Source organism: Larimichthys crocea, chromosome XXI (genome assembly GCF_000972845.2).
Source record: "Larimichthys crocea isolate SSNF chromosome XXI, L_crocea_2.0, whole genome shotgun sequence".
Taxonomy (NCBI): Eukaryota; Metazoa; Chordata; class Actinopteri; family Sciaenidae; genus Larimichthys; species Larimichthys crocea.
The window spans coordinates 21,113,377-21,137,330 of NC_040031.1; the positions used below are offsets into that span (position 1 = coordinate 21,113,377).

Genomic DNA, 23,954 nt, shown 5'->3' on the forward strand with positions numbered 1-23,954 from the left:
AAAACGAACAAAAGAGAAAAAAGTCAAAAAAAAGTCAAAGTCAAAAAAGCGACCTCAAAGGCTGGAGGAGCTAACAGGCAGCGTGAAGCTTTCACGCATGCGCAAAAAAAAATAAAATAAACAAAAATAAAATAAAAGATTCAACTTAAGGTATTAAAGCCACTTGTCCTGCCGACACACAAACACACTGGCTTGTCTTCACTGATCCACATAAATAAATAAATAAATAATCATTTTATTTCTGATTAGACCTTTACCCCCTCAGAGCATATTTTTACCATTCAAGTGTGAGCTTTTCAAAAACATGTACGTTCACATGAACGATTAACAGCCTGGCCAAGAACAATTGCATACTTCTTTGACACCACGTTGATGGGAAGGCAACATTCTGTTCTTCTATTTAACAGGCAGAAAGCATTTCTCATCACAATTATGCATTTGTAAGAATGTGTGATACAGTCGCTAGCTAAATACACTTCCAATAAAGTCTAGATAGGTTTAGGAACAACAAAGTTAATTACAGTGATTACAAATTAGAAAAGAATGAGATGGACCACAAGCGTAACAGAGCACATATTAACAATACTTAAGTACCTCATATTTGTCTAAACTCTACAGAACACTCAGCACATGAAGCAAATGTCAGAACTCCAGCAGCTTAAGCTCCTTCTGCTCTGTTGGCCAACAGCTTGACCGGTTCATACACCTGGGTTTGGGTGGCAAGGATTACAGAGAAGCTTCAAGACATCTCTGTAATCAGGCTTTCTGGGATTCTGTAACGTTGAGATTACCCCCAATGTGAGAGTGCTGTTTTTTTATTTATTATAATTTATATATAACTTTGTTAATCGATCAACCTGCTTTTTCTCAGTAAAGGCCTGTCTAACATTCACACATTTGCATTCAAGTGTCTGTAATTAGCTTTTTGGGTCACCTACTATCTGTGAAAAGACCAAGAATAAGCATCACAGCCTCATCCAACAGTATATTTTTATTAGTGAGTCATATCAGGGCTGTGGCTACAACCTTGGCAGTGTGAACGGGGCTTAAAACAGCACTAAGACCTCCATGATGGGAAAAAAAATAAATAATAAAAAGTAGAATTTACAGAAAATGAAATTAAACAGTAAAACTATTAAGAAAAGTGAATGAAAAATGTACTTATTGTGGACGACTCTTAAACTTAGTATATATCTAGAATTCTGGTTACGATCCTGTAGCATGCATGTTTTGTATAAGTCAACATAACAAGCAAAGAACTTGTTATGTTGACATAACAAGCAAAACAAATATGGGATATCAAACTAGAGAACTACAGTATTTAGGCCAACCAGGATACAAATCAAGAAGGTCTTACTGTGTATACTGTAACAGCCTGATGTCTGTTGTCATTATAGTTGGTATTGTTTGCTGTAAGTGTGTTCTTCCTCTTCATTTTTTAACCTTGTGACATACTGTTGATCTTAAACCTTGATTACCTCACAAGGCCTGTTTTTTTTATGCTGTTAATGAGGTGCGGTTTAAGGCTGGATAACCTCCAGTTTAGAAGTCAAGAGCACCAAACTCTCATCGTAACATGGACACATCATCAAAACCTGAAAGTATGTAGCATGGCACTAAGCTGTTGTTTATTAGTGAACCCAACAGGATGTTAACAGCACAGTGGATGAAGCTAAAAACGCCACCTGATAAACTCAGCTCTGATTAGCCTGATGAGCTTAAAGTATTACATGTGAATGCCTGCGTGTGTGTGTGCTGATGCACTTAACATGACCATCTGTGTGCTGAGAAGAGAGAGGGAAGAACCCCCCCAACCCTCGATCCTTCTTATCCTCTCAGCTCCTTACCATTGCAAGCCCTGCTTGGTAGACAGTTCACTCAACAGGTTGCAGGTGTCTACTGAAGAAATATATGAAAACTAACATGTGGAGGCTGGATTTGGAATGTTGGAGGGCTCAAAAGACCTTGTCTAACCGCCTACAGAGGTCCTAACCTATGGATTTACACTTTGTCTTTACCTTTTTCTTCTGACAAATTTTTTGTCAACAAAGGTAACACATTTTTCTCCATTTTTCTCCGTTTGAAAATGGGCTGCTCTCCATCCAAAGGGAAGTTATTTTTAAAGCCAGATGCCCCTGGACTGCAAAAGGCTCTGCTGGCTGAAGAACCACAGGATGTCATTGATTCTAGACCTGTAGGGGAGGAGAAATGTTTGACGACCGATGCAAAAGAAAATGAACCCACTGAAGAACATCTCATTGAAGAGACTGCAGGTTCTCAGTTGGCCTTAAACACAACAGCTCCCCAAAATGCAGAGGAGATTAAAGAAACAGAGGTGCCCGGAGAAGTAGCAGATGAGGTTGTACAACCAGTTAAGATTAAAAGGATAGAGAAAAGAAAGAAAAATAAAGGTCAGCGACGCTCTTTGGGAAAGCAGAAGTCCTCTATTGTCCAGGCAAAGTTGGACTTCCCACCCAATATGGTGAGGGCTCACCAAGCAGCCTATGCCTTTCTGAACCCAAACATTTCTAAATATGAGACTCTGTTGAACCTGCTGGACCAGGCTGCCCAGACACAGCTGTCCCTTCAGCCCCTGATGTCTGCTTTGGTGTTGCGCTTTGAGGAGATCAACCAGGGTCTAGAGGAGATGGCTGAGGAGGGGGAGCTGATGTTGAAGGAGCATGGGGACTATATGGCCTTGCCTTCTGGGATGTTGGGCCCAGTCGTTATGCAAGCTAAACCTAGCATAGCAACAGCCGGCTGTCCTAATCCACCTCCAGATCTGTTACAACAACTGCTGCAGCATTCAACTGAGAAAATGAGGCTTGTCGGGGGCTCAGTACAGGCACTGGGTGACACCACTCTTGAGGAAGCAGCAGAATATTTTTCTTCCCTTTCTAATCTGCTGGTTGAAAAGCTGCAGGCCAAGCAATCAGCAGAACAGAGGTTGGCTCAAGTGTTGGCATGGGTAGAGGGAGCTGCAATGAGGAAATCTCACCCAGAGGATTCAGCTCTGCACAGTGAGGACAGCGGTATTGGCGGAGAAAATGAGAGTCTGACAGGGTCTGAGAGACACCGCCACCACCGAGGGAGTGCTGGATCTGGAAGTTGTGGGTCTGGAATCAACATTCGTGGTGCATTTGAGACTCTGCCCAGTAATTTACCCAACCTGGCAGGCCACAATGAAGATGATGAAGAGGATGAGGAGGAAGATGATGATGATGATGAAGAGGATGAGGATGATGAAGATGAAGGTATTCAGCCTGAAAGGAAGAGGTCAAACTCTTCCCCACCAGATCCCAGTCAACCTCTCCTATGCATACATGCAAATTGCATGCAGGATCTGCAGTCTACAGTCAAACGACCCCTGACTGCAGTCACTGTAAGAAAACCGGAACACTCTTCATCCACCAGATGTGTAAACATAATTATGGAGCTACAAAATAGCCAGAGGGAGTTGGATAAGCGAATAAAGAAGATGGCTGAAACCCGAGGATACAAAGAGTTAGCAGGGCCTCATTATGACCTGTATAGAGCTGGACTAAGACGGCATTCATTAAGCGGATCAGCAGGTGCACAAAAAGGCCCAATCAAAGCAAATCAATCCCCTTGTTCCTTACCACCTTTAACACCCCAACCGCCCAAACGCCAGTCTGTCAGGAGGCTGATAAATACCTTCAGCCAAGGGGTTGATGGTAGACCAGGGCAGAGCCTTGCTAATATTCCACCTCATATCAGGAGGCCCAGAAAAAGTGAGATCCTTCTCCTATCTGACACAGTAAATGGTAATGAGAGGGGTTTAGTCATCAATGGCAACAATAATAACAACAGCTGGCCTGACAGCAAGTATGATCTGGATGTAGACAACCTACCACCTCCACCTCCAGAGGTTCTGATGGACAACTCCTTCCAGAGTACTGACAGCAATGAAAGAAATGAGGAAATGATAATTAAAAACACCAGAGTTTCCCAGCGTCTAAAAGCATCCATGCAGAATGTGGAAGTGCTGCCAAGTCGTGTCAGCGTGACATCAAGATTGATTGGTATCTCATCTGCCCGTCCTGTTAGGCAGGATGCCGATATGGGGATGCAAGATGCAGACCAGAAACCAGATACTGATCTGCACCGAGAGATGGACAAGACTAACTGTCTCTACCAACAGGCAAGGAAGACCATTCACCTGCGCAATGCAGCAGAATGTCGTGACAAGAGGAACATTGCAGAACTAAGTAGCAGAGGACCTTCTCCCCTTCAAGCCAGATTAGGTCAGAGATGTGAAAGCAATGAATTTTATGAGGGTGAGATGTCCTCTTGCAGCCTGCCTGTGACAGCACCTCCTGTCTCTAGAGTACGCCTACCACCATCTTGTCCCTCTGTGTGCCACAGATTTCCAAGCCCTCCTGTGGTCAGACCTCAGACCCCTTCTAGGCCCTCATCTCGCCCAGGTTCTCCAAGAATGGTGACACGTGCCACAGATAACAACACAGAAGAGATCATTCCATCTGTGTCCTTTAGTGATGCCCGTTCAGTCTTCTGTCTAAACGAGTCACAAAACTCTCAGCCCTCCATCTCCTCTGGACGGTCTGTACTTCCCAGGCCATGGGGAGAGACCTCACGAGGCAGGCTGTCCATGAGAAGAATAGACAACTCTACCCGTCGCACCCAATCAGAGAGTCCTACCTTGATCTCCCATTCAGAGTTTACTAAAGATGACAGTTCAGTGTCTAGCCAGGCCAAGGGAAATGAGTCTGTTACCACAAAATTTAGGTAAGTGATATCATAAAGTTGTGCATTCAGGTCTTTCTGGTCTTTGTTCCTGCTTTTTTGCTATTAGATCAATCAGCTGCATTCTTTACTGTTTAAGTGAATAACATCAGCACATCTGACCATTTGCAGTGGCAGCAGACACAGCCACCCAAGCAGCACTCTATCAGAAAGCTGATGAAAACCTTATGCCTATATAACAATCTTTATATTTCGTTCTTCTAATTCTTTGTCAGTCTGATTTGATCACAAAGAGTTTGGAGACCTGCAGATTTGCAAAACTACTTTCCTCCCCTAGAAACCACCTGGTCTAATCCAAATTGGATTAGCCCTCCTACCCTACCTCTCCACCCCTGTGGTTAGGTGAGCTCCTGTGCCTGTTACTCCATGTAATCCGCTCATGCACTAAGACTAATTTTTTCCTCCTTCCTTGCTCTCCTATAGGCCGGGCAGCCCTCTGATGACAGGAGACAACACCCAGTTGGATTCAAGTGCCACTGTGACAACAGCCTAACATGGCTGTGATTGGCCAGTGAGCTATGAGGTGGGAAGAGAATGGAGAAAAGGATTATGGATTAACAAGATTCTGAGGTTTAACCCCTTTCTCTTTTCTTCCCTTTCCTGATTAAAGGAGTTTGTTCAATGAGTCGGTTTTAAATACATTTATAATGTTAATCCAGGCGTTTTTTAAGCACTGATTCCTAAAAAACCTTGTCAGAATCTATCTCTATCCATTTTTAGAAGGACATTCTTGATCTATACTGAATATTGAATCTATACTCTACCCTGAACCTATGTGATGTTAAAGATACTGTATATACAAACATGCATTGCTATAGCAGCCACCAGCACCCCCAAATCACTGAATGTAAACCTCAGAGCTGGGAGAACAAGACTAGGTGGAGACCTATCTTGGACCATGCATGATGAGCACTAGTGTCTAATGTGAATTCCTGAACACTAAATGTTCATCTGCAAATTTCGGAAAGTGTACTAAAATAGCATATTGCATGGTTAAGTTACGTTTGAGTCCAAAATGTTATCAGTGCAGTTTCAAGACGCTGTTTTCATTCATATCTCCAGGATGTCTCTCATTTATCTGTCACTCACACTGTGTTGAGTGATTGTTATTTAGAGTGTTTTAATGCGTGTTCTTTCCCATTGTTTTTCTCCTTCTCTGTTGGACTGTTACAGAACGTAACCATCATATCCACTTCACACAGCACTAGAGTTTATGTTGTCTTACAGTTTCATTCCCTTTTGGTCAATATCAGGAATTTGTCCAGCCAAAGGTTTTGAATTTGGGGCTGCTAATGGCTGCTCTATCAAATTCAAGAGTAAGCCTTTAACTTGCATAATTTTCACATGTACTCAAGTGTTTCTGTGTTTGTTCTATTTCGTGTTTGCACGGTTTGTATTAGCTTTCTATTTGTCTTTACCATGTTTTCTACCTTGACTGTATCTCAATAAAAGTGAAAAATCTGCCCAGTGTCAGTCATGTTGTGAAAATGCTATTATCCCTGCCCAGAAACATGGTATGTCAACAGTACCATTAGAGTACACCACTGGGTACCGTTGTTAGGAAGGTTTAGTTTAGTACTTCCAAAAAGATGAGGACTTCAAATAGATAGTCCCTGGGTCAAGATCCAAAGATACTGGACCCTAGTTTAGGTGGTCTAGAAGTAGAGGGTGGCAGTTTGATTCCTGGCTCCATCAGTCCAATCAAAGTGTCCTTGAGCATTGCTCCTGATGGATGACACCAACGTGTGTTTGGGTGAGCTTGGTATCAGCATGAGGGCTTTGGATAGGAGGCATTGTTGACCAGGTGGCACCTCCATGGCACCCTCAGCCATTACTGCGTCTGTGAACGGGTGATCGTGTTTTGAAAGCACTTTGAGTTGTCCGTAGACCAAAAAGGTACCATAATGCAACCAGAATGTGTTCATTGTTTGACTTCCTGTTCTTATTTTCACACCTTTAACAAAGTTCCTCCACAGAAGACATGACTTGTACTCCGCATGATTTTTATGTCGGATGACAGCTTCTGCTGAGTTTACTTGTGAACAAACATAGCTATGCCACGATGCACATGTGCTAGCAGAGTTGGAGACCCAAACAAAACACATCTATTTAAGTACAACAAGATGAGGACTTGGGATCAAACAGCTGAATGGAGATGAGCGTTGTTAGAGATCTTCATTTACTAATGCTGCCATCTATTGTCTTACACACACTTTCTGGCCTCTTCTGTCAGAGCTTTTATTTAATTGTACTGATTTATTTTATCTATTTTTAACACTTTGTTTTATTGTTATTGGAATGTATTAAGTTAAGTTAAGTTGAAACTTAATTAATCATGTTTATACACACAAAATTATTCCTCCGCATTTAACCAAACCAGCTGGCATCTGTCAGAACACAAATGCACAGGACCACACACATAGACAGATGCCATATACACATATATACTGGAGCGGTGGGGGAACAGATGTTAGGGGGCTACGGTGCCATGTTCAAGGAACCACCAACTTTCAGGTTATTGGACGACCCACTCTACCACTGAGCCACGGCCGCCCCAGTATTCACTGTTTCATGTTTACCTTCATATATAATATACACACATATGCATAATATTTTAGAATTATTTGAGGTACATATTTCCTCACTTTGCCCAAAACCAGTTTCTTTTATCCCAATGTTTAATAGTAATAGTAATAAAAATAATATGTGTACAGCTTCGTTTAAGATGACCCCAACAAGTGAGTGTTCTTACTATTTCAGAGATTAAAACCATAAGAATCACTGCATATCATTTAGCATTAAAATTATTTTTCTTCTTTTTTAATAGTTATTTAACCTAATCATCCCAAAAATGTTTACAGTTTAACAATGATAGCGGTGCAGCAGTGCACCTTTTCAATCCATTTATCCACGTTTGACCACTAGATGGCACACTACAAACACACTTCAGCTGCTCCATTTCCATCAGTGTAAGGCGAGCAGCTCAGACACATGCAATGAAAATATTCACATGCTGTGTAGGTGTGACTGTGGCTCAGCTGTAGAGCGGGTTGGTAATTAGAAGATCGCTGTTTCAGTTCACATGTTGAAGTGATCTTCAACTGAACGCCAAACTGCTCCTGAAGGCTGTATGACCGGGGTAGTTTTTCTCTGTTGAGCAGCATCTGCCATCAGTGTATGTGTGTGAATATGTGAATGTGACATAGTGTCATTTTTACAGATTTCATCCCCTCAAAAGAACAGGACACAAAAATATTAAATGTAACCAAACAAAATGTGTTACCATGTGTACTTGTACTATAATTAAAGTAACGTTAGGTGACTTAGTGCACAGTAATGTGATTTTACATCAGGGAGCATAAATAAACAACACTAAAAGAATGATAATAAGTCTCTGCAAGTTATGTAAGGTGCCTACTGTTCATTATTTTGACCACCTGGGGGTACAAACTGTCTGTAAGGCTTCTGGTCTGAGCTCGAATGCTTTTCTGAAGAAAACACACCATGTGCAGAGTGGCTGGTGTTCCCTTCTTCTTCTAGTGGGTGGTGTAAATGTCTTGGAGCTGTGGCAGTGAACTATAGTGTTTGAAGGTGTTTTTACTGCCCTCAGTTTGAGGTCTTGTTCAGTCAGGTTGTGAAACCACATCCAGTGCAGCTCCTGTAAAGACACTGTCTCTGGTGTCTCATATCATATTTTTTGAGAACTCTCGGAAACACTCTGTTGCGCCTTCTTGGCAACACATCTGGTGTTTAAGACTAGAAGAGAGCCTGAGAAGTTCCTCACAACTTGAACAGAAACACTGCTGTCAATCTGGACTAAAATCAATAAGAAGAAGATAAGAAGAATCCCCTTTCGTTTTCTTTGCGGTGTCACGTAAACTGAAAACAGTGAAAATTCTAATGACCGAGCTGCGTTTATCAGCTGGTTTTATAATAATACTTATTATTTATCAGTTCCTTAAGGGGCTGAAGCTTCCTCTGAATTTAGGTTTGGTTTGGTTCTATGGGGCCGGAAATTGTTATAAACAAAATAATGTGAACATCTGCTGAGCTGTAGCCGTCCAGTCGATGTGGTCGAGGACTTAAATGGGAGTTCAGGTATTTGTGAACAGTTTTTAACAATCTGGTGACTGAGGACTAGATTGTTTCGTTCTTTTTGAGGTAGGAACCGGGAATAGATTACTGGCACCCAGACCTCAGCCTCCGGGAAGCAGTCATCACCTGCCTTTTGCAGCTAGTAGTTGTTGGGTTGAGGTTGATTTCGGATGTTGTTTAAGCTGAAAGTCAGTATGGTTTTCTCCACCCTGGTGGATGTAATGGCTTTGTTAATAAGGTTTAGCAGCATGTGCAGATGTGGCCCCTGGGTACCTGTCAACCTGTAAATCATCACTTTGGAAAGTTAGCCAAATTTGAATCCCCAATAATCACCCACTTTGTGCCTAAACAAAGGCCCCGGTCCAGCATTTTCATGAGATGAGATTTTTGTGGAGGGGCACTTGGACCAGTGACGTGTGGTGAGGTTCATGGCTGGTGAAGCACTGACTCCATCAGATTCAAAAATACAAATATATGAACCCAACTGAGTAGGTTATTAACCATTTGATCGGCTGCAGTTAACAGGTTATGTTTCATATCTCATATCAGCATTCTTTACACATACAAACTGTAGCCCATGTGACGCACATTTCATTAAAAAAAAAAAAAAAAAACGTTATCATGATCTTAATTATAAATGAAGTCTATGCGCCAATCCTTCTGGACAAAAATGTCCTGAATTTTGCGCAATCCACCAAACCAAGGAAAGCTAGTTCACTGAAATGATCAAACCTGGCCTTCATTTGATCACTGATTTTGTCCAGAATGTTACAGAGCACTTGTCTCTGTTCATCTCTGACCGACTGTCTGACTCTGTTTCCACATTCTGTCAGGCCAAGGCACCGCATTTCTGCTCAAATCAGTCATAGGAACTGTCAAACTCCAGTCTGAAGCACTCGAGAGCTGCAACGGTGACGCAGATGCACGCAAGACAGTATTCAATATCCATCACTTTGTTTTGCAGCACGTGTGTCAGTTTAATTGAAAATGCGCTCATATGCCGTGAGGAGAAAGTATGTCGATGCTTTTGACAACCACTGATCGTATCCTGCTGCCATCATCAGCATGTCATTATCCCAGCTGTCAGGATTTTCCACAATGATGTGGAATAATGCGCACAGGTCATTTTGGTGCATGCTTATGGCCTGCAGCAGCCTAGACTTAGAGCTTCATCTTCTAGGCGCTGCTCTGGGTAAACAGCGCTTGACAACATCATCCAGCAAGTGGGTGCGCTTTGTGGACTTGCTAAAAAAATGTCCCTAGTCCCTCCACTGTTTTAAAAAACATGCGAGAATTGGGCATGCATTTTGCTGAATGCAACAGCACCAGGTTCAGCTTGTGTGCACCTTCTCTTTAATTTTAGCCTGTACCCCATTAAGCTCTGCCATTACAGCCGCCCCATCATAAGTCTGAGCTACAAGCTTGGCGACACGGTAATATTTCTCCAACACTCCCAGGAGCACGTCTGTCCGCACTCACGTCATTGAAGCCCAAAAACGCCTCCTTCACCTCACATTCTGATTCAGTTTTAGCCACACAGCGCAAAATGACAGAAATCTGAGCTTTGTTTGTGACATCTGTGGTCTCGTCTACTTCTGGGGCTGCACTGATCTCCTTTTTAATGTAATTTATAATGACCTCACCGTCCGCTTCAATTAAATCATTCTGTATTCTGTTTGACAAACAGAAAATACAGTGGATTTATCCAAATGTATAGCTAGTCATCTTTCTCAGCAAAAGCATACAGGAGCTCAGCATAGTTGCCATGATTAGCAGAGCCTGTACCTTCATCATTTCCATGAAATGCCAGCTGCTGTTTGGCAAGGAAGCAGGTGGCATTCAAAATCTCTCTTGGTTCTCCTTTACCTTAGCATTGATGTTGAGTCTCTGCTGTTCATCTGAAGCCAAGTTGATCCTGGAGATCCCATGTTCAACTTGTTTTTAATGCAATCTGGCTTTGAATGTGAGTGGTAGACCGCTATTTGCTGAGGCTTCTTGGCAAATTTTTCATCTCACAATATCCCATCTGGGTCCAGACATTGTCACAGGTTGAGAAAAGAAGGCAGGGAAAGCAGAAAAGGCAGTTCCTTGCTGGACATCCACACAGCCAGTCTTTTTGTGTGTATCACTGTTTGAAAAAGAGCGGGTAATCTTCTGTCCTATAGACTGAAGCAAACCTTTCAGCTGCAGTGTTGTTGCAAGAAAACTGCCTGCCTGACCTACGGTAGCCGTTAAGGGCAAACACGCCACAAATGGCCAAACGCTGCAAACACAGGAATGATGCAAAACCCAAAACATACAAACATATGAAACAAATGCAAGAGAAAAACGCTGCAAGAGAAAAATGCTGCAATCACAGAAATGAAGCAGAAGCAAAAACATGCAAACCCACAAAACAAATGAAAAAGAAAAATGCTGCAAATACCAAAAACACACAAAACCCCAAAACAACAACTTTTGGAGAAAGACGACACAGCCGATCAGCGTAACTTCCTGCAGACTCAGATTCAGATCCATCAAGTAAATCCATACAGAGCGGGAAACAGGAGAGAATCAAAAGAGTCAAGAGACTCAGGAGACCTGTGGATCACTCGCTGATCCAGCAGACCCAGATGATTTACTGATTCAACAGTTGACTGGATCTTTTCCTCTGTACAGTGTGAAACGAGGCAGAAGCTGTAGGGCAGAGTGATGCCAGGTTGCACCAGCCATCTGTAACCGCACCCACCTGTCAATCAAAGCAGTCACGCTGTTAAATATGCATAACTTTAAGGTTTAATTTCATCTGAATGTGTGAGTTAAAAAAAATTCACCCTCAGAACAGTTGTCATGAACAGGGAAATTAGCTATAGAGACCAAAAAACTGTTTCTTGAAACAGGCTGTAAACATGTTTGGACATTTGAATATGGCAGTTTTTGGAGACTGGATCACTTCTGCAGCCTGTCTCTTATGGCCACTGGAGGAATTGTATTTTTTCGCACATTGACTTAATTTCCCAGCACTGGAAGTTGCCACTTGGATCAGCCACACCTCACAAATTGTTTAAAAATGGCCTGAACAACCAAATGAACTAAAACATTTTTGTGGATACTCAATGAAGTGCTCAACTTATATCATATATGCATTTTTTCTTTTTTAAAGTCACATTTACAGGAGCTTTGTGCTTAATAAATGCATGTGTAAAATAACCTTAATGGAGCTCCGGTTTGATCTCCATCACCTGCTGAGAAACATATCTGGCTCAGGTAGTGTACAGTTGGTTTAACAGCTACAACACAAAAAGACATTCACATTACATATATCTATTTTATAAATTGATAATATTGAGTGAAATATTTATTGCACTGCTGCTCTACTTTTCTACACTGATGTAGCCCCCCTGGCGCATCCTGGTATCTCTGTGCTGCAGGCGGTTCGATCCCTGCTCGGGACAAGGTAAGAACATAGTAATTAACATAGCATTACTACAGTAAGTAAGTAACAGTAAGTAATGAATTAATGTAACCAATGAATGAATACAATGTATTCCCGAACCCCTAAACCTAACCCAAAAGGTAACCAATGAATGAATGAATAAAATGTATTCCCTAACCCTAACCCTGTAATGTATCCCTGCTAAAGCTGCTGCTGCGAGACCGAGTCGGGATAAGCGGGAGAAGACGAAGTGTTGCACTTTAATGTTAATAAGAAATAAAGCTTCCAAACAAACTTCAGAATGAGTTTGAGTGATTTTATTGAACACACCCAAACAAGAGGTCCAACAGGACACAAACACGATACACCAAAATAAAAAAGCAAAAAAAGTGTGTGTAAAATGTGTGTTTAAAATCAAATAACAAAAAATTAGTCCTGTCAAAATAAAAGCATGTCAAAAATCAGTCCCCTTGGCCTCCTTTCTTCTTTTTCATCTCCTCCCTCCACTCCTCCAGTTTTCCCGCCGACAGTGGCACAGTAGGAGACACCTGCGATGCGGGTGTGGCCAGTCTCTAGTCTTTTGAGCTGGCAACACTTGTTGCAGGTGTACTGCCGGCTGCTGACGGGCCTTTGTCTTTGCTTGTGCGACCCCTGCCGCAACAGCCTCGGCCGCCTTCCTCTTCCTGTAGGCTGTTGTTCTCGGTATCTTCTGCACTACAGGAAGAGGAGAAAGGCTGAGCGGCAGGGGCAAGTGGAGGAGGAGCCGGAGGGAGAGCAGAGGTCCCGGGCTGGTCCACGATGTGGCCTGGAGGAGGGGGCGGCAGTCCTTGGCTTGAGAGCCCAGGCTGCTCCTCCGGGATCTGCGTGGCTGCGGGGTGGAGACGGCAGAGCTGGCTGCAAATGGCCTCCACCAGACGGCTGGTGCTGGGCCAGCTTGCAGGGCCTGAGGTCTGTCCGAGCAGGCAGCTGACAGACAGACAGACGAGGAAGAGAAGGAAAGAAGACGGTGTTAATGCACGGCGGGTATTTACTAGAGGAAATAACGAGATCTGAGAGGAGTCCTACCATTGGAGATTCCTTTCCAGGGCAGGAGGTGTTCTTCCCCTTCGCTGCCTTGAACCGCCCCCTGTGCAGCCTCTCCCGGTGTCTCGGAGGGTAGACGACTCTCTGCTTGTCCTGCTCTGGCAGGCGATTCCAGAGCAGGATGAGTCTGTCTACCCTGGTGTCCGAGAGCCCCTGAAGGCTCCTGGCTTCCACCAGGGTCGTGGTCAGCTTCAGGACATGTTGGTATCCAGGCTGGCCATCGGGACCCTCAGGGGCCTCGGGAGGGGCGGGGGCGGCCGGACCGGATGGCTCAGACGTGGGTGCGTCAAACGGATCACCTGACCGGGCTGCTGCCGCTGTACTGATGGATGGGGCAAAGAGGGTTGGGTCCTCCTCAACGTCCTCCTCGATGCCCTCATCCGCCTCATCCAGCTCCTGGATGGCAGCAACCTCGTCCGGAGTGTCAGGGTCCAAGCTGACATCCTCAAGCACTCTGCCTGTCTGCCGGTAGAGGAACTCCACCCCGATGAGTTCCCCTGTCACACACACACACACACACACAAAAAAAAAAACATGAAGCAAAGACTTTCCTCACAGTTTGGATGTTGGAACAAAGTGTTTTCACCACACGGTCCTGTGTACTCGGCAGGTTTGGTGAAGTCCTTAACCATTTGAAGACCAAGCACCCGTTGGCTCTTCTGGTTAAGGACGTGCTTGAGGTGGCCACTGTAGGAGTGCAGAGGTGCCACTCGTCCCTCAGCTGCAACCGGTGGTGCAGCTGCCGCTGCGCGGTCCTCGTTCCACCTCACCAGTCCATCGACCAGGAACGCTTGGAAGTACTTCCCAGAAGCAGTTGTCCCTGAGGAAGGAAGCAAGTTTTAGAAAAAATAGTTCACGTTTGCAAAGAGTGTGTGTGAATAAAAAAAAAAAAAAAAATAACTACCTGGGATGAACCGGTTGAGGTGGAGGTGGAAGGACTCCAGAGATGTGGAGCCCCTCGCGCAGCGGTAAACTGGCAAGCTGACTCCGCCCTTTGTCAGCCTGCCGGTCTCGGTGTAGAGCTGCACGCCCGGTGGGTCCTGTATGCAGCTGAGGTGGCACCTCTGCGTACTCCAGATGTCCTGGATGCGGAGATTGTCAAGCAACGGGATGCCCAGGTTGTCGCGTCCTGCCTCACCGCCGAAGGTGTCCAGAAGCTCCTGGATGAGGAGCGCTGTCTCCTCGGCCCCACGCGTGCGACGACGGCAGTGGAGCCTCCACTCCTTCTTGGAGATCTTCCGGACCACCTCGGCGTCGGTCAGGCCGACCATCCCGTGCTTCCCCTCCAGCTCGGACCGCTTAGCCTCCGTGAGACGGCGGGCATCTGTCGAGTCCACCTCGAAGATGCGGTGGGACAGCTGCCTCATGAAAGAGGGGTACAGCTCGTGGCTCTCGGTGGTGACACCTGACGCGAAGCGCAGCATCAGGTGCCAAATGTCCAGTCTGACCACGAGCTGCCCCCACTCCTGCGGGTGAAAAGAAACAACACGCTTTGTTCATACTTATACTATACGTACATACATTTTGAGACATCGTCAAGATTCTACCCTTTCGTACATGGAACAAGGCAGCTGTCCTCGACACGCCGTCTCTGTTGCAGCAGTCGCGGTCCACGTAGATGAGCTGGGGGGGAGGTACCCCGGCGAGTCGGTACCGCCTCATTAATCCGGCCGCCATGGGAGACAGGCCCTCTGTGCCCTCGGAGCAGGTGAGGACACTGATGAGGACCTGCCCGTGCTCATTCCCAACGTTGGTAACCCAGGCGAGCTTCTTCGCCACCTGGACGGGTGACAAAGTTTCCAAACGTTAGCCCGCGTGCAGAGCCGACACACCCAGAGCAGCTTAGAGAGAAAAACTTTACTCACCTTCTTGGTGGAGTCCATCTTCAGGATGGACCCGAAGGTGGACGTGATCCTGGCCTTGGACTCATCTAGCCACGTCAGGATGTCGTACCCATACACTGTCAGCAGCCAGAGGGGTGATGGAACGGGGGGCACCCCCCCCCCACCCCCCCACCCCCCCCCCCCCAAGGCCAGGAACTGCTCGCAAACGCCGAGGTACCCGATCGCTCTCCCGCATCCAGGCATCAGTGTGTTGCTCCCGCAGGGTGTTGTACAGCCGGTTAGCATGTTCCCCAGAGTGCGTGACCTCAGCTGCACAACCACCCTCAGGTCACAGGACAGCCTGCATAACACGGTCACAACGTTAGAGTCTGAACATGTCAAATCAGCTTTATTTATTCATGAAAATTAGTTAGATTAAATCATCTTCTCTTACTTGTACGTCAGTACAGCAGGGAATTGGCAGCTGTAGGTGGGAGGCAGCTGCCTAATGGCCTGTGACCACCCGCCGACCTTCTTCTTACATCGACGGCACTCCAGGTACTCAGTGGCCATGAGATACCAGCCGTCGATGTCCAGGACCCTCCGGATGGTCCTGTACAGCCCAGCCTTGGTCAAGGACCCTGTGCACAAAGGCTGGGGGCACGTCAGCTGCAGATGCCAGATCCTGTGCGGCATCCACAGGAACAGCCGACGTGCAAAGAAGGGGTCGGGGGATGCGGGAGGCTGATTGTAGATCAGCCGGGCTTGTGGGGGGTACCACCAGAGGTTGAGCTCACTGGTGAGGCGAGACCTCCCACTGCTGTCCCTGGTGAACAGCACCCGGCCGATCCACTCCTGCTGCCCTGCAGTGAGAGCTGCTCGCCAGGACTCGGGCAGCAGCTGAGCAGACAAAAACAACAACAGAGCGCTTTAATATCAGAGGACAGAGCAGAGCAGCAGTGACATCTGACATCTGATCCAAGTAACGTTACCTCTGCACTGCTAGCAGGTGGTGGAGGAGGGAGGAAGGCAGGCGCTGGCATCTCCTCCTGGATGGCAGGCTGCGGCGGTGGCGGACCCTGGACCCTGATGAGGAGTGCTGGAGGGTCACCTGCCGTGTGTGGCCTCCAACAACTCCTCATCAGTGGGCTCACGATGGCGGCATCAGAGGCGGCGGCGTCAGAGGCGAAACATTTCATTAACACGACAGAAAGAGAGGTTTGTGTTCATTTTGAATGACGGCGCACAGATGAGGGTCAGGCGGATCTGAAACGGTGGAAACAATCAGGGCGGTGACAAATGAGGAAGGGCAAGTGACCTGAAACGAAGGGCAGGCAATAATCGAAATAAAACAGGAAATGATGAGACAGAACAAAAACCCAGCTTGACCTCACCGCGTGGTGTACAATGAGCTGCAGAGACAGACAGACAGACGCAGACAAAGACAGACAGACAGGACAGTGAGGAGCAGGGCAAACTAAAGGAAACTACAGATTAGACTTTTAATTTCAGTGAAAGCGGCGGCGGCGGCGACTCTACAGAGCACTAGTTGGGACGGCATGTTAGTGATGGATGCAGAACACTGAACTGAACTTACCGTCGTGTTTTCTGTCCTTCTGTTTACAGAAACGTTTATAAAGCAGAATAAAAAAAAGAGTCAACGAAGAGTTTGAAAATCTCTGTTCACTTTTACATTAATGTTACATTACTGTTTAACACTTACACTCCTCGATGTCAACTACCGCTTTGACCAGCTCTTCATCCGAAGGCTCCAATGACGAGGTGGAGGGACGAGCTGGTCTGGAGGAAGCTGTAATTACACAGTGACAGAGAAGGAACACAGGAAGTACACAGTCAGCCACCAATGTAACTGTGGATGGATTTACTTATTTCATTTAGGCTGGACTGACCTGGAAATGCAGGCTTAGGGGTCACCAACTTCTTGACCTTTGCCTGCATTTCCACCCCAGACAGAGAACGCCGTCCAGAGACAAAGGCCGCAAACCTGTAAGAAGAATAAACCACACACACACACACACCGACATCCAGAGTGTGACACATTGCTCATCCATCAGAACTCTAAAACACGCCTCACAATAAAACACATACTGCAGTGCAGTCTTGGGTTTCACTGCGGCCTTGGCAGAGGCTGTGCTGCTGCTGCTGCTGTGCTGCTGCTGCTGCTGCTGCTGCTGCTGCTGCTGCTGGTGGTGGTGGCGGATGCAACAGCTGTGGTGGTGGTGCTGGTGGCGGAAGCAGCGGCAGCTCTCTGCCTGTCTCTGGACTTGATGTAGCGAACGGCGTTCTCCATCTGCGTGCCGGGAGCTGGCGCCTTCCTCCGGAGGTAGTTGACAAATCTGTGTAGAACAACAACTTGTCGTATGGCTCTTATTGTCAATACGGCTCAATCACACTCCACATTTGAGTACAACGTACCGGATCTTTTGGGAGTCCTCAGACTCGTACAGGCTCTGCAGGGTCTCAAATTTGAAGTCCCCAAAGCCAACAAGCGCCTGTCCCTCCTGACCCGGCTGGAGGGACCTCACCCGCGACTCCTCAAACGCACGGTGGAACCTGACTGCCTCCGCAAAGTCAGGGTACGCTGAGGAGTAACGGGTGAAGGCGTCCTGTAAGATCACACAAAGAGAGGTTAAATCTTTCAGCACTGAAATTGGATTGAAGCGGATGAATCAGACTCAAGTACTCCACCTTGTTGGCCATGAGTGGGGACTGAGACCCCGTCCTCTCTCGCTCCTTCTGGTGGGAGGCGACCAGATTCACACTGTAGCCCACGTCGTTCTCCAGGAGCCAGTGGAAGGGCTTCCCCAGGTAGCGCCCGAACTGGACCTTCCACCGGCTCAGGACGAGGGTGGCGTTGCTTGTGTCGCCACCCTCGGAGGCGACGTGGGCCCAGGCCTCCGCATCCACCTCCTCGGGCGTCTTTGCCCTGGCTTGGCCCCCAGCAGGCTGCCGGGGGCCAAGAGCTAGAGCCGCAGGGGAGGCTTTTAAAAGGAGGGTCCCGTTAAGGGCTCTCCTAAACGTAGGATGTTCCATCTAAAGAGAGAAAACGAACATGAGCAGAGTACAGTACACGCTATGATCATGAAGACATCACATGTATGTAGTAATGACATCACACTGACTGTTGGTTGTTTATTTCTACTCACTTTTTGTTCCTTAGTATAGTAGTGTTTTCAATCTATAAAGTAACAGGGACCTGTGTCGAGTAGTGGCGGGGAGGTGATTAGGGTTGGGCCTGAGGTTCAGCATCCAGCCGTAAGGAGAATTGGGCTCCGCCCCCTACTCAGCCAGGAGGCATTTTTGGCTTAGCCTTTTGGTTTAATTGGCAAACGTGCCGACAGAAGTGTCAGCAGTAGCAGCAAATGCAAAAGTGTCGAGATCAACAGAGCCAGGGGTGAGCTTTTTTCCACCACCCCCTCACTTGTATGCTTGAGGAGCCGCTGGTAGTGCCTGCTATGGAATGGCGCCCGCTAGCCCGCACCACGTTGGATGGCAGTAGATTTTGCTGGAAAGGTCCAGGTGAGCTCTGCAAATTGTTTTGCCATGTGAAATGGTTGAAGGTATTGACAACAGACTGCACAATTAGCTAAAGTGATGCAGCGATGAGAACTTTGTTCAGTGTAGTGTTTTAGCTATTGAGAAAAACTGCTGATTCCAAACAGAGGCGCTCAGAATTTGCTTGAGAGGTTCCCAGTTTGTCCTGGGAGTGTCATAGGAGGGGGTGATTAGGGTTTGGGCCTGAGGTTCAGCACCCCCGTAAGGAGAATTGGGCTCGCCCCCTACTTCAGCACTGAGGCATTTTGGCCTTAGCCTTTTGGTTTAATTTGGCAAACGTGCCGACAGAAGTGTGGCGGGCAGCAAATGCAAAGTGTCGATATCAACAAGAGCCAGGGTGAGCTTTTTTCCACCACCCCCCTCACTTGTTATGCTTGAGGATGCCGCTGGTAGTGCCTGCTATGGAATGGCGCCCGCTAGCCGCACCACGTTGATGGCAGTAGATTTTTGCTGAAAGGTCCAGGTGAGCTCTGCAAATTGTTTTGCCATGTGAAATGGTTGAAGGTATTGACAACAGACTGCACAATTAGCTAAATGAGTTCATGCAGCTGAGAACTTTGTTCAGTGTAGTGTTTTAGCTATTGAGAAAAACTGCTGATTCCAAACAGAGGGCGCAGAATTTGCTGAGAGGTTCCCAGTTTGTCCTGGGATGTGTCATAGGAGGGGGTGATTAGGGTTTGGGCCCGGAGGTTCAGCATCCAGCCCGTAAGGAGAATTGGGCTCCGCCCCCTACTTCAGCACTGAGGCATTTTTGGCCTTAGCCTTTTGGTTTAATTTGGCAAACGTGCCGACAGAAGTGTCGGGCAGCAAATGCAAAGTGTTGATATCAACAAGAGCCAGGGGGTGAGCTTTTTCCCATCCCCCTCACTTGTTATGCTTGAGGATGCCACTGGTAGTGCCTGCTATGGAATGGCGCCCGCTAGCCGCACCACGTTGATGGCAGTCACCCTGGCAGCAGGGGGTATAAGGTAGGCAGTGACGGCTTTGGTTGTGCTTGCTCAGGCAGCCATCTAAAAATTGGATTCGATACAGAGAAGATTGCATGGCCCCGCAAAAGGATGACACGCACAATCGTGAAGCGTATCCACATTTTGACTTTTCCACATTGCCGTGAGCCCTTCTGGAGGAACCGAGGGGGATCTGTGTCCTGTATAAGCAGTTAAAGCACAGAGAGAGAAAGGGGGAATGACGTGTGGGAAAGAGACACAGGTGGGGTTCGAACGCTGGGTTCCGCAGCAAGGACTGAGCCTTCGCACGTGGGGCGACTGCTCTCCCAGCTGAGCTATACGCTGGTGCAGAACATGCTAGTGCAGAATGTGTTTAGATTTTTGCTGAAAGGTCCAGGTGAGCTCTGCAAATTGTGTTTTGCCATGTGAAATGGTTGAAGGTATTGACAACAGACTGCACAATTAGCTAAATGAGTTCATGCAGCGGAGAACTTTGTTCAGTGTAGTGTTTTAGCTATTGAGAAAAACTGCTGATTCCAAACAGAGGCGCTCAGAATTTGCTTGAGAGGTTCCCAGTTTGTCCTGGGATGTGTCATAGGAGGGGGTGATTAGGGTTTGGGCCCTGAGGTTCAGCACCAGCCCGTAAGGAGAATTGGGCTCCGCCCCCTACTTCAGCACTGAGGCATTTTTGGCCTTAGCCTTTTGGTTTAATTTGGCAAACGTGCCGACAGAAGTGTCGGGCAGCAAATAGCAGCAAATGCAAAGTGTCGATATCAACAAGAGCCAGGGGTGAGCTTTTTTCCACCACCCCCCTCACTTGTTATGCTTGAGGATGCCGCTGGTAGTGCCTGCTATGGAATGGCGCCCGCTAGCCGCACCACGTTGATGGCAGTAGATTTTTGCTGAAAGGTCCAGGTGAGCTCTGCAAATTGTGTTTTGCCATGTGAAATGGTTGAAGGTATTGACAACAGACTGCACAATTAGCTAAATGAGTTCATGCAGCTGAGAACTTTGTTCAGTGTAGTGTTTTAGCTATTGAGAAAAACTGCTGATTCCAAACAGAGGCGCTCAGAATTTGCTTGAGAGGTTCCCAGTTTGTCCTGGGATGTGTCATAGGAGGGGGTGATTAGGGTTTGGGACCCTGAGGTTCAGCATCCAGCCCGTAAGGAGAATTGGGCTCCGCCCCCTACTCAGCACTGAGGCATTTTTGGCCTTAGCCTTTGGTTTAATTTGGCAAACGTGCCGACAGAAGTGTCGGCGCAGCAAATGCAAAGTGTTGATATCAACAAGAGCCAGGGGTGAGCTTTTTTTCCACCATCCCCCTCACTTGTTATGCTTGAGGAGGCCGCTGGTAGTGGCCTGCTATGGAATGGCCGCCCGCTAGCCGAACCACGTTGATGGCAGTAGATTTTTGCTGAAGGTCCAGGTGAGCCTGCAAATTGTGTTTTGCCATGTGAAATGGTTGAAGGTATTACCACAGACTGCACAATTAGCTAATGAGTTCATGCAGCTGAGAACTTTTGTTCAGTGTAGTGTGTTAGCTATGGAGAAAAACTGCTGATTCCAAACAGAGGCCGCTCAGAATTTGCTTGAGAGGTTCCCAGTTTGGTCCTGGGATGTGTCAAGGAGGGGGTGATTAGGGTTTGGGCCCTGAGGTTCAGCATCCAGCCGTAAGGAGAATTGGGCTCGCCCCCCTACTTCAGCAGCACTGAGGCATTTTTGGTCCTTAGCCTTTTGGTTTAATTTGGCAAACGTGCCGACAGAAGTGTCGGGCATGCAAATGCAAATGTTGATATCAACAAGAGCCAGGGGTGAGCTTTTTTCCACCACCCCCTCACTTGTTATGCTTGAGGATCCGCTGGTAGTGCCTGCTATGGAATGGCGCCCGCCTAGCCGCACCACGTTGATGGCAGTCACCCTGGCAGCAGGGGGTTATAAGTAGGCAGTGACGGCGTTGTGGTTGGGCTTGCTCAGGCAGCACTAACTAAATGATTCGATACAGAGAAGATAGCATGGCCCCTGCAAAAGGATGACACGCACAATCGTGAAGCGTATCCACATTTGGACTTTTCCACATTGCCGTGAGCCCTTCTGGAGGAACCGAGGGGATACTGTGTCCTGTATAAGCAGTTAAAGCACAGAGAAGAGAAAGGGGGAATGACGTGTCGGAAAGAGACCAGGTGGGGTTCGAACGCTGGGCTTCCGCAGCAAGGACTGAGCCTTCGCACGTGGGGCGACTGCTCCCCAGCTGAGCTATACGCTGGTGCAGAACATGCTTAGAGTGCAGAATGTGTTAGGATTTTTTGCTGAAAGGTCCAGGTGAGCTCTGCAAATTGTGTTTTTGCCATGTGAAATGGTTGAAGGTATTGACAACAGACTGCACAATTACTAAATGAGTTCATGCAGCTGAGAACTTTGTTCATGTAGTGTTTTAGCTATTGAGAAAAACGTCTGATTCCAACAGAGGCGCTCAGAATTTGCTTGAGAGGTTCCCAGTTTGTCCTGGGATGTGTCATAGGAGGGGTGATTAGGGTTTGGGCCCTGAGGTTCAGCATCCAGCCCGTAAGGAGAATTGGGCTCCGCCCCCTACTTCAGCACTGAGGCATTTTTTGGCCTTAGCCTTTTGGTTTAATTTGGCAAACGTGCCGACAGAATGTCGGGCAGCAAATAGCAGCAAATGCAAAGTGTCGATATCAACAAGAGCCAGGGGTGAGCTTTTTCCACCACCCCCTCACTTGTTATGCTTGAGGAGCCGCTGGTAGTGCCTGCTATGGAATGGCGCCCGCTAGCGCACCACGTTGATGGCAGTAGATTTTTGCTGAAAGTCCCAGGTGAGCTCTGCAAAGTGGTGTTTTGCCATGTGAAATGGTTGAAGGTATTGACAACAGACGCACAATTAGCTAAATGATTATGCAGCTGAGAAATTTGTTCAGTGTAGTGTTTTAGCTATTTGAGAAAAACGCTGATTCCAAACAGAGGCGCTCAGAATTTGCTTGAGAGGTTCCCAGTTTGTCCTGGGATGTGTCATAGGAGGGGGTGATTAGGGGTTTGGGCCCTGAGGTTAGCATCCAGCCCGTAAGGAAATGGGCGCCGCCCCCTACTTCGCACTGAGGCATTTTTGGGCCTAGCCTTTTGGTTTAATTTGGCAAACGTGCCGACAGAAGTGTCGGGCCAGCAATACAGCAATGCAAAGTGTCGATATCAACAAGAGCCAGGGTGAGCTTTTTTCCCACCACCCCCCTCACTTGTTATGCTTGAGGAGCGCGGTAGTGCCTGCATGGAATGGCGCCGCTAGCCGCACCACGTTGATGGCAGTAGATTTTGCTGAAAGGTCCAGGTGAGCTCTGCAATTGTTTTTGCCATGAAATGGTTGAGGTATTGACAACAGACTGCACAATTAGCTAAATGAGTTCATGCAGCTGAGAACTTTGTTCAGTGTAGTGTTTTAGCTATTGAGAAAAACTGCTGATTCCAAACAGAGGCGCTCAGAATTTGCTTGAGAGGTTCCCAGTTTGTCCTGGGATGTGTCATAGGAGGGGGTGATTAGGGTTTGGGCCCTGAGGTTCAGCATCCAGCCCGTAAGGAGAATTGGGCTCCGCCCCCTACTTCAGCACTGAGGCATTTTTGGCCTTAGCCTTTTGGTTTAATTTGGCAAACGTGCCGACAGAAGTGTCGGGCAGCAAATGGCAAAGTGTTGATATCAACAAGAGCCAGGGGTGAGCTTTTTCCACCATCCCCCTCACTTGTTATGCTTGAGGACGCCCTGGTAGTGCCTGCTATGGAATGGCGCCCGCTAGCCGCACCACGTTGAGGGCAGTCACCCTGGCACAGGGGGTTATAAGGTAGGCAGTGACGGCGTTTGGTTGTGCTTGCTCAGGCAGCACATCTAATAAATTGGATTCGATACAGAGAAGATTAGCATGGCCCCTGCAAAAGGATGACACGCACAATCGTGAAGCGTATCCACATTTTGACTTTTCCACATTGCCGTGAGCCCTCGGAAGAACCGAGGGGGATCGTGTCCTGTATAAGCAGTTAAAGCACAGAGAGAGAAAGGGGAATGACGTGTGGGAAGAGACACAGGTGGGGTTCGAACGCTGGGCTCTCCGCAGCAAGGACTAGCCTTCGCACGTGGGGCGACTGCTCTCCCAGCTGAGCTATACGCTGGTGCAGAACATGCTTAGAGTGGAAGTGTTTTTAGATTTTTGCTGAAAGGTCCAGGTGAGCTCT

The 23,954-nt window shown here is 47.2% G+C and overlaps 2 protein-coding genes, 2 non-coding genes and 1 pseudogene across 4 annotated transcripts; 4 read left to right on the forward strand and 1 right to left on the reverse strand.

Moving 5' to 3' along the window:
• The first annotated feature begins 23 nt into the window (after positions 1 to 23).
• LOC109138119 (photoreceptor cilium actin regulator-like) lies at positions 24 to 6,215 on the forward strand. Its single transcript, XM_019257489.2, has 2 exons — positions 24 to 4,767; positions 5,209 to 6,215. Exons 1-2 carry the CDS (start codon positions 2,087 to 2,089, stop codon positions 5,276 to 5,278), a joined length of 2,751 nt encoding a protein of 916 aa, XP_019113034.1. The 5' UTR covers positions 24 to 2,086; the 3' UTR covers positions 5,279 to 6,215.
• Positions 6,216 to 17,280: 11,065 nt separating this feature from the next.
• Positions 17,281 to 18,376, reverse strand: LOC113744217 (uncharacterized). The gene is made up of 4 exons (XM_027272998.1): positions 17,911 to 18,376; positions 17,638 to 17,828; positions 17,407 to 17,558; positions 17,281 to 17,291 (listed from the first exon to the last, which is right to left on the reverse strand). The coding sequence occupies exons 1-4, from the start codon at positions 18,253 to 18,255 to the stop codon at positions 17,281 to 17,283; spliced, it is 699 nt and encodes a 232-aa protein (XP_027128799.1). The 5' UTR covers positions 18,256 to 18,376.
• A 1,393-nt stretch (positions 18,377 to 19,769) lies between these two features.
• LOC113744277 (U6 spliceosomal RNA) lies at positions 19,770 to 19,870 on the forward strand. The gene has a single exon (XR_003461412.1). It is a non-coding gene; the product is annotated as a U6 spliceosomal RNA (small nuclear RNA).
• A 1,818-nt stretch (positions 19,871 to 21,688) lies between these two features.
• LOC113744275 (uncharacterized) lies at positions 21,689 to 21,788 on the forward strand (annotated as a pseudogene).
• Positions 21,789 to 23,589: 1,801 nt separating this feature from the next.
• On the forward strand, positions 23,590 to 23,696 carry LOC113744266 (U6 spliceosomal RNA). Its single transcript, XR_003461404.1, has one exon. It is a non-coding gene; the product is annotated as a U6 spliceosomal RNA (small nuclear RNA).
• Positions 23,697 to 23,954: the final 258 nt, after the last annotated feature.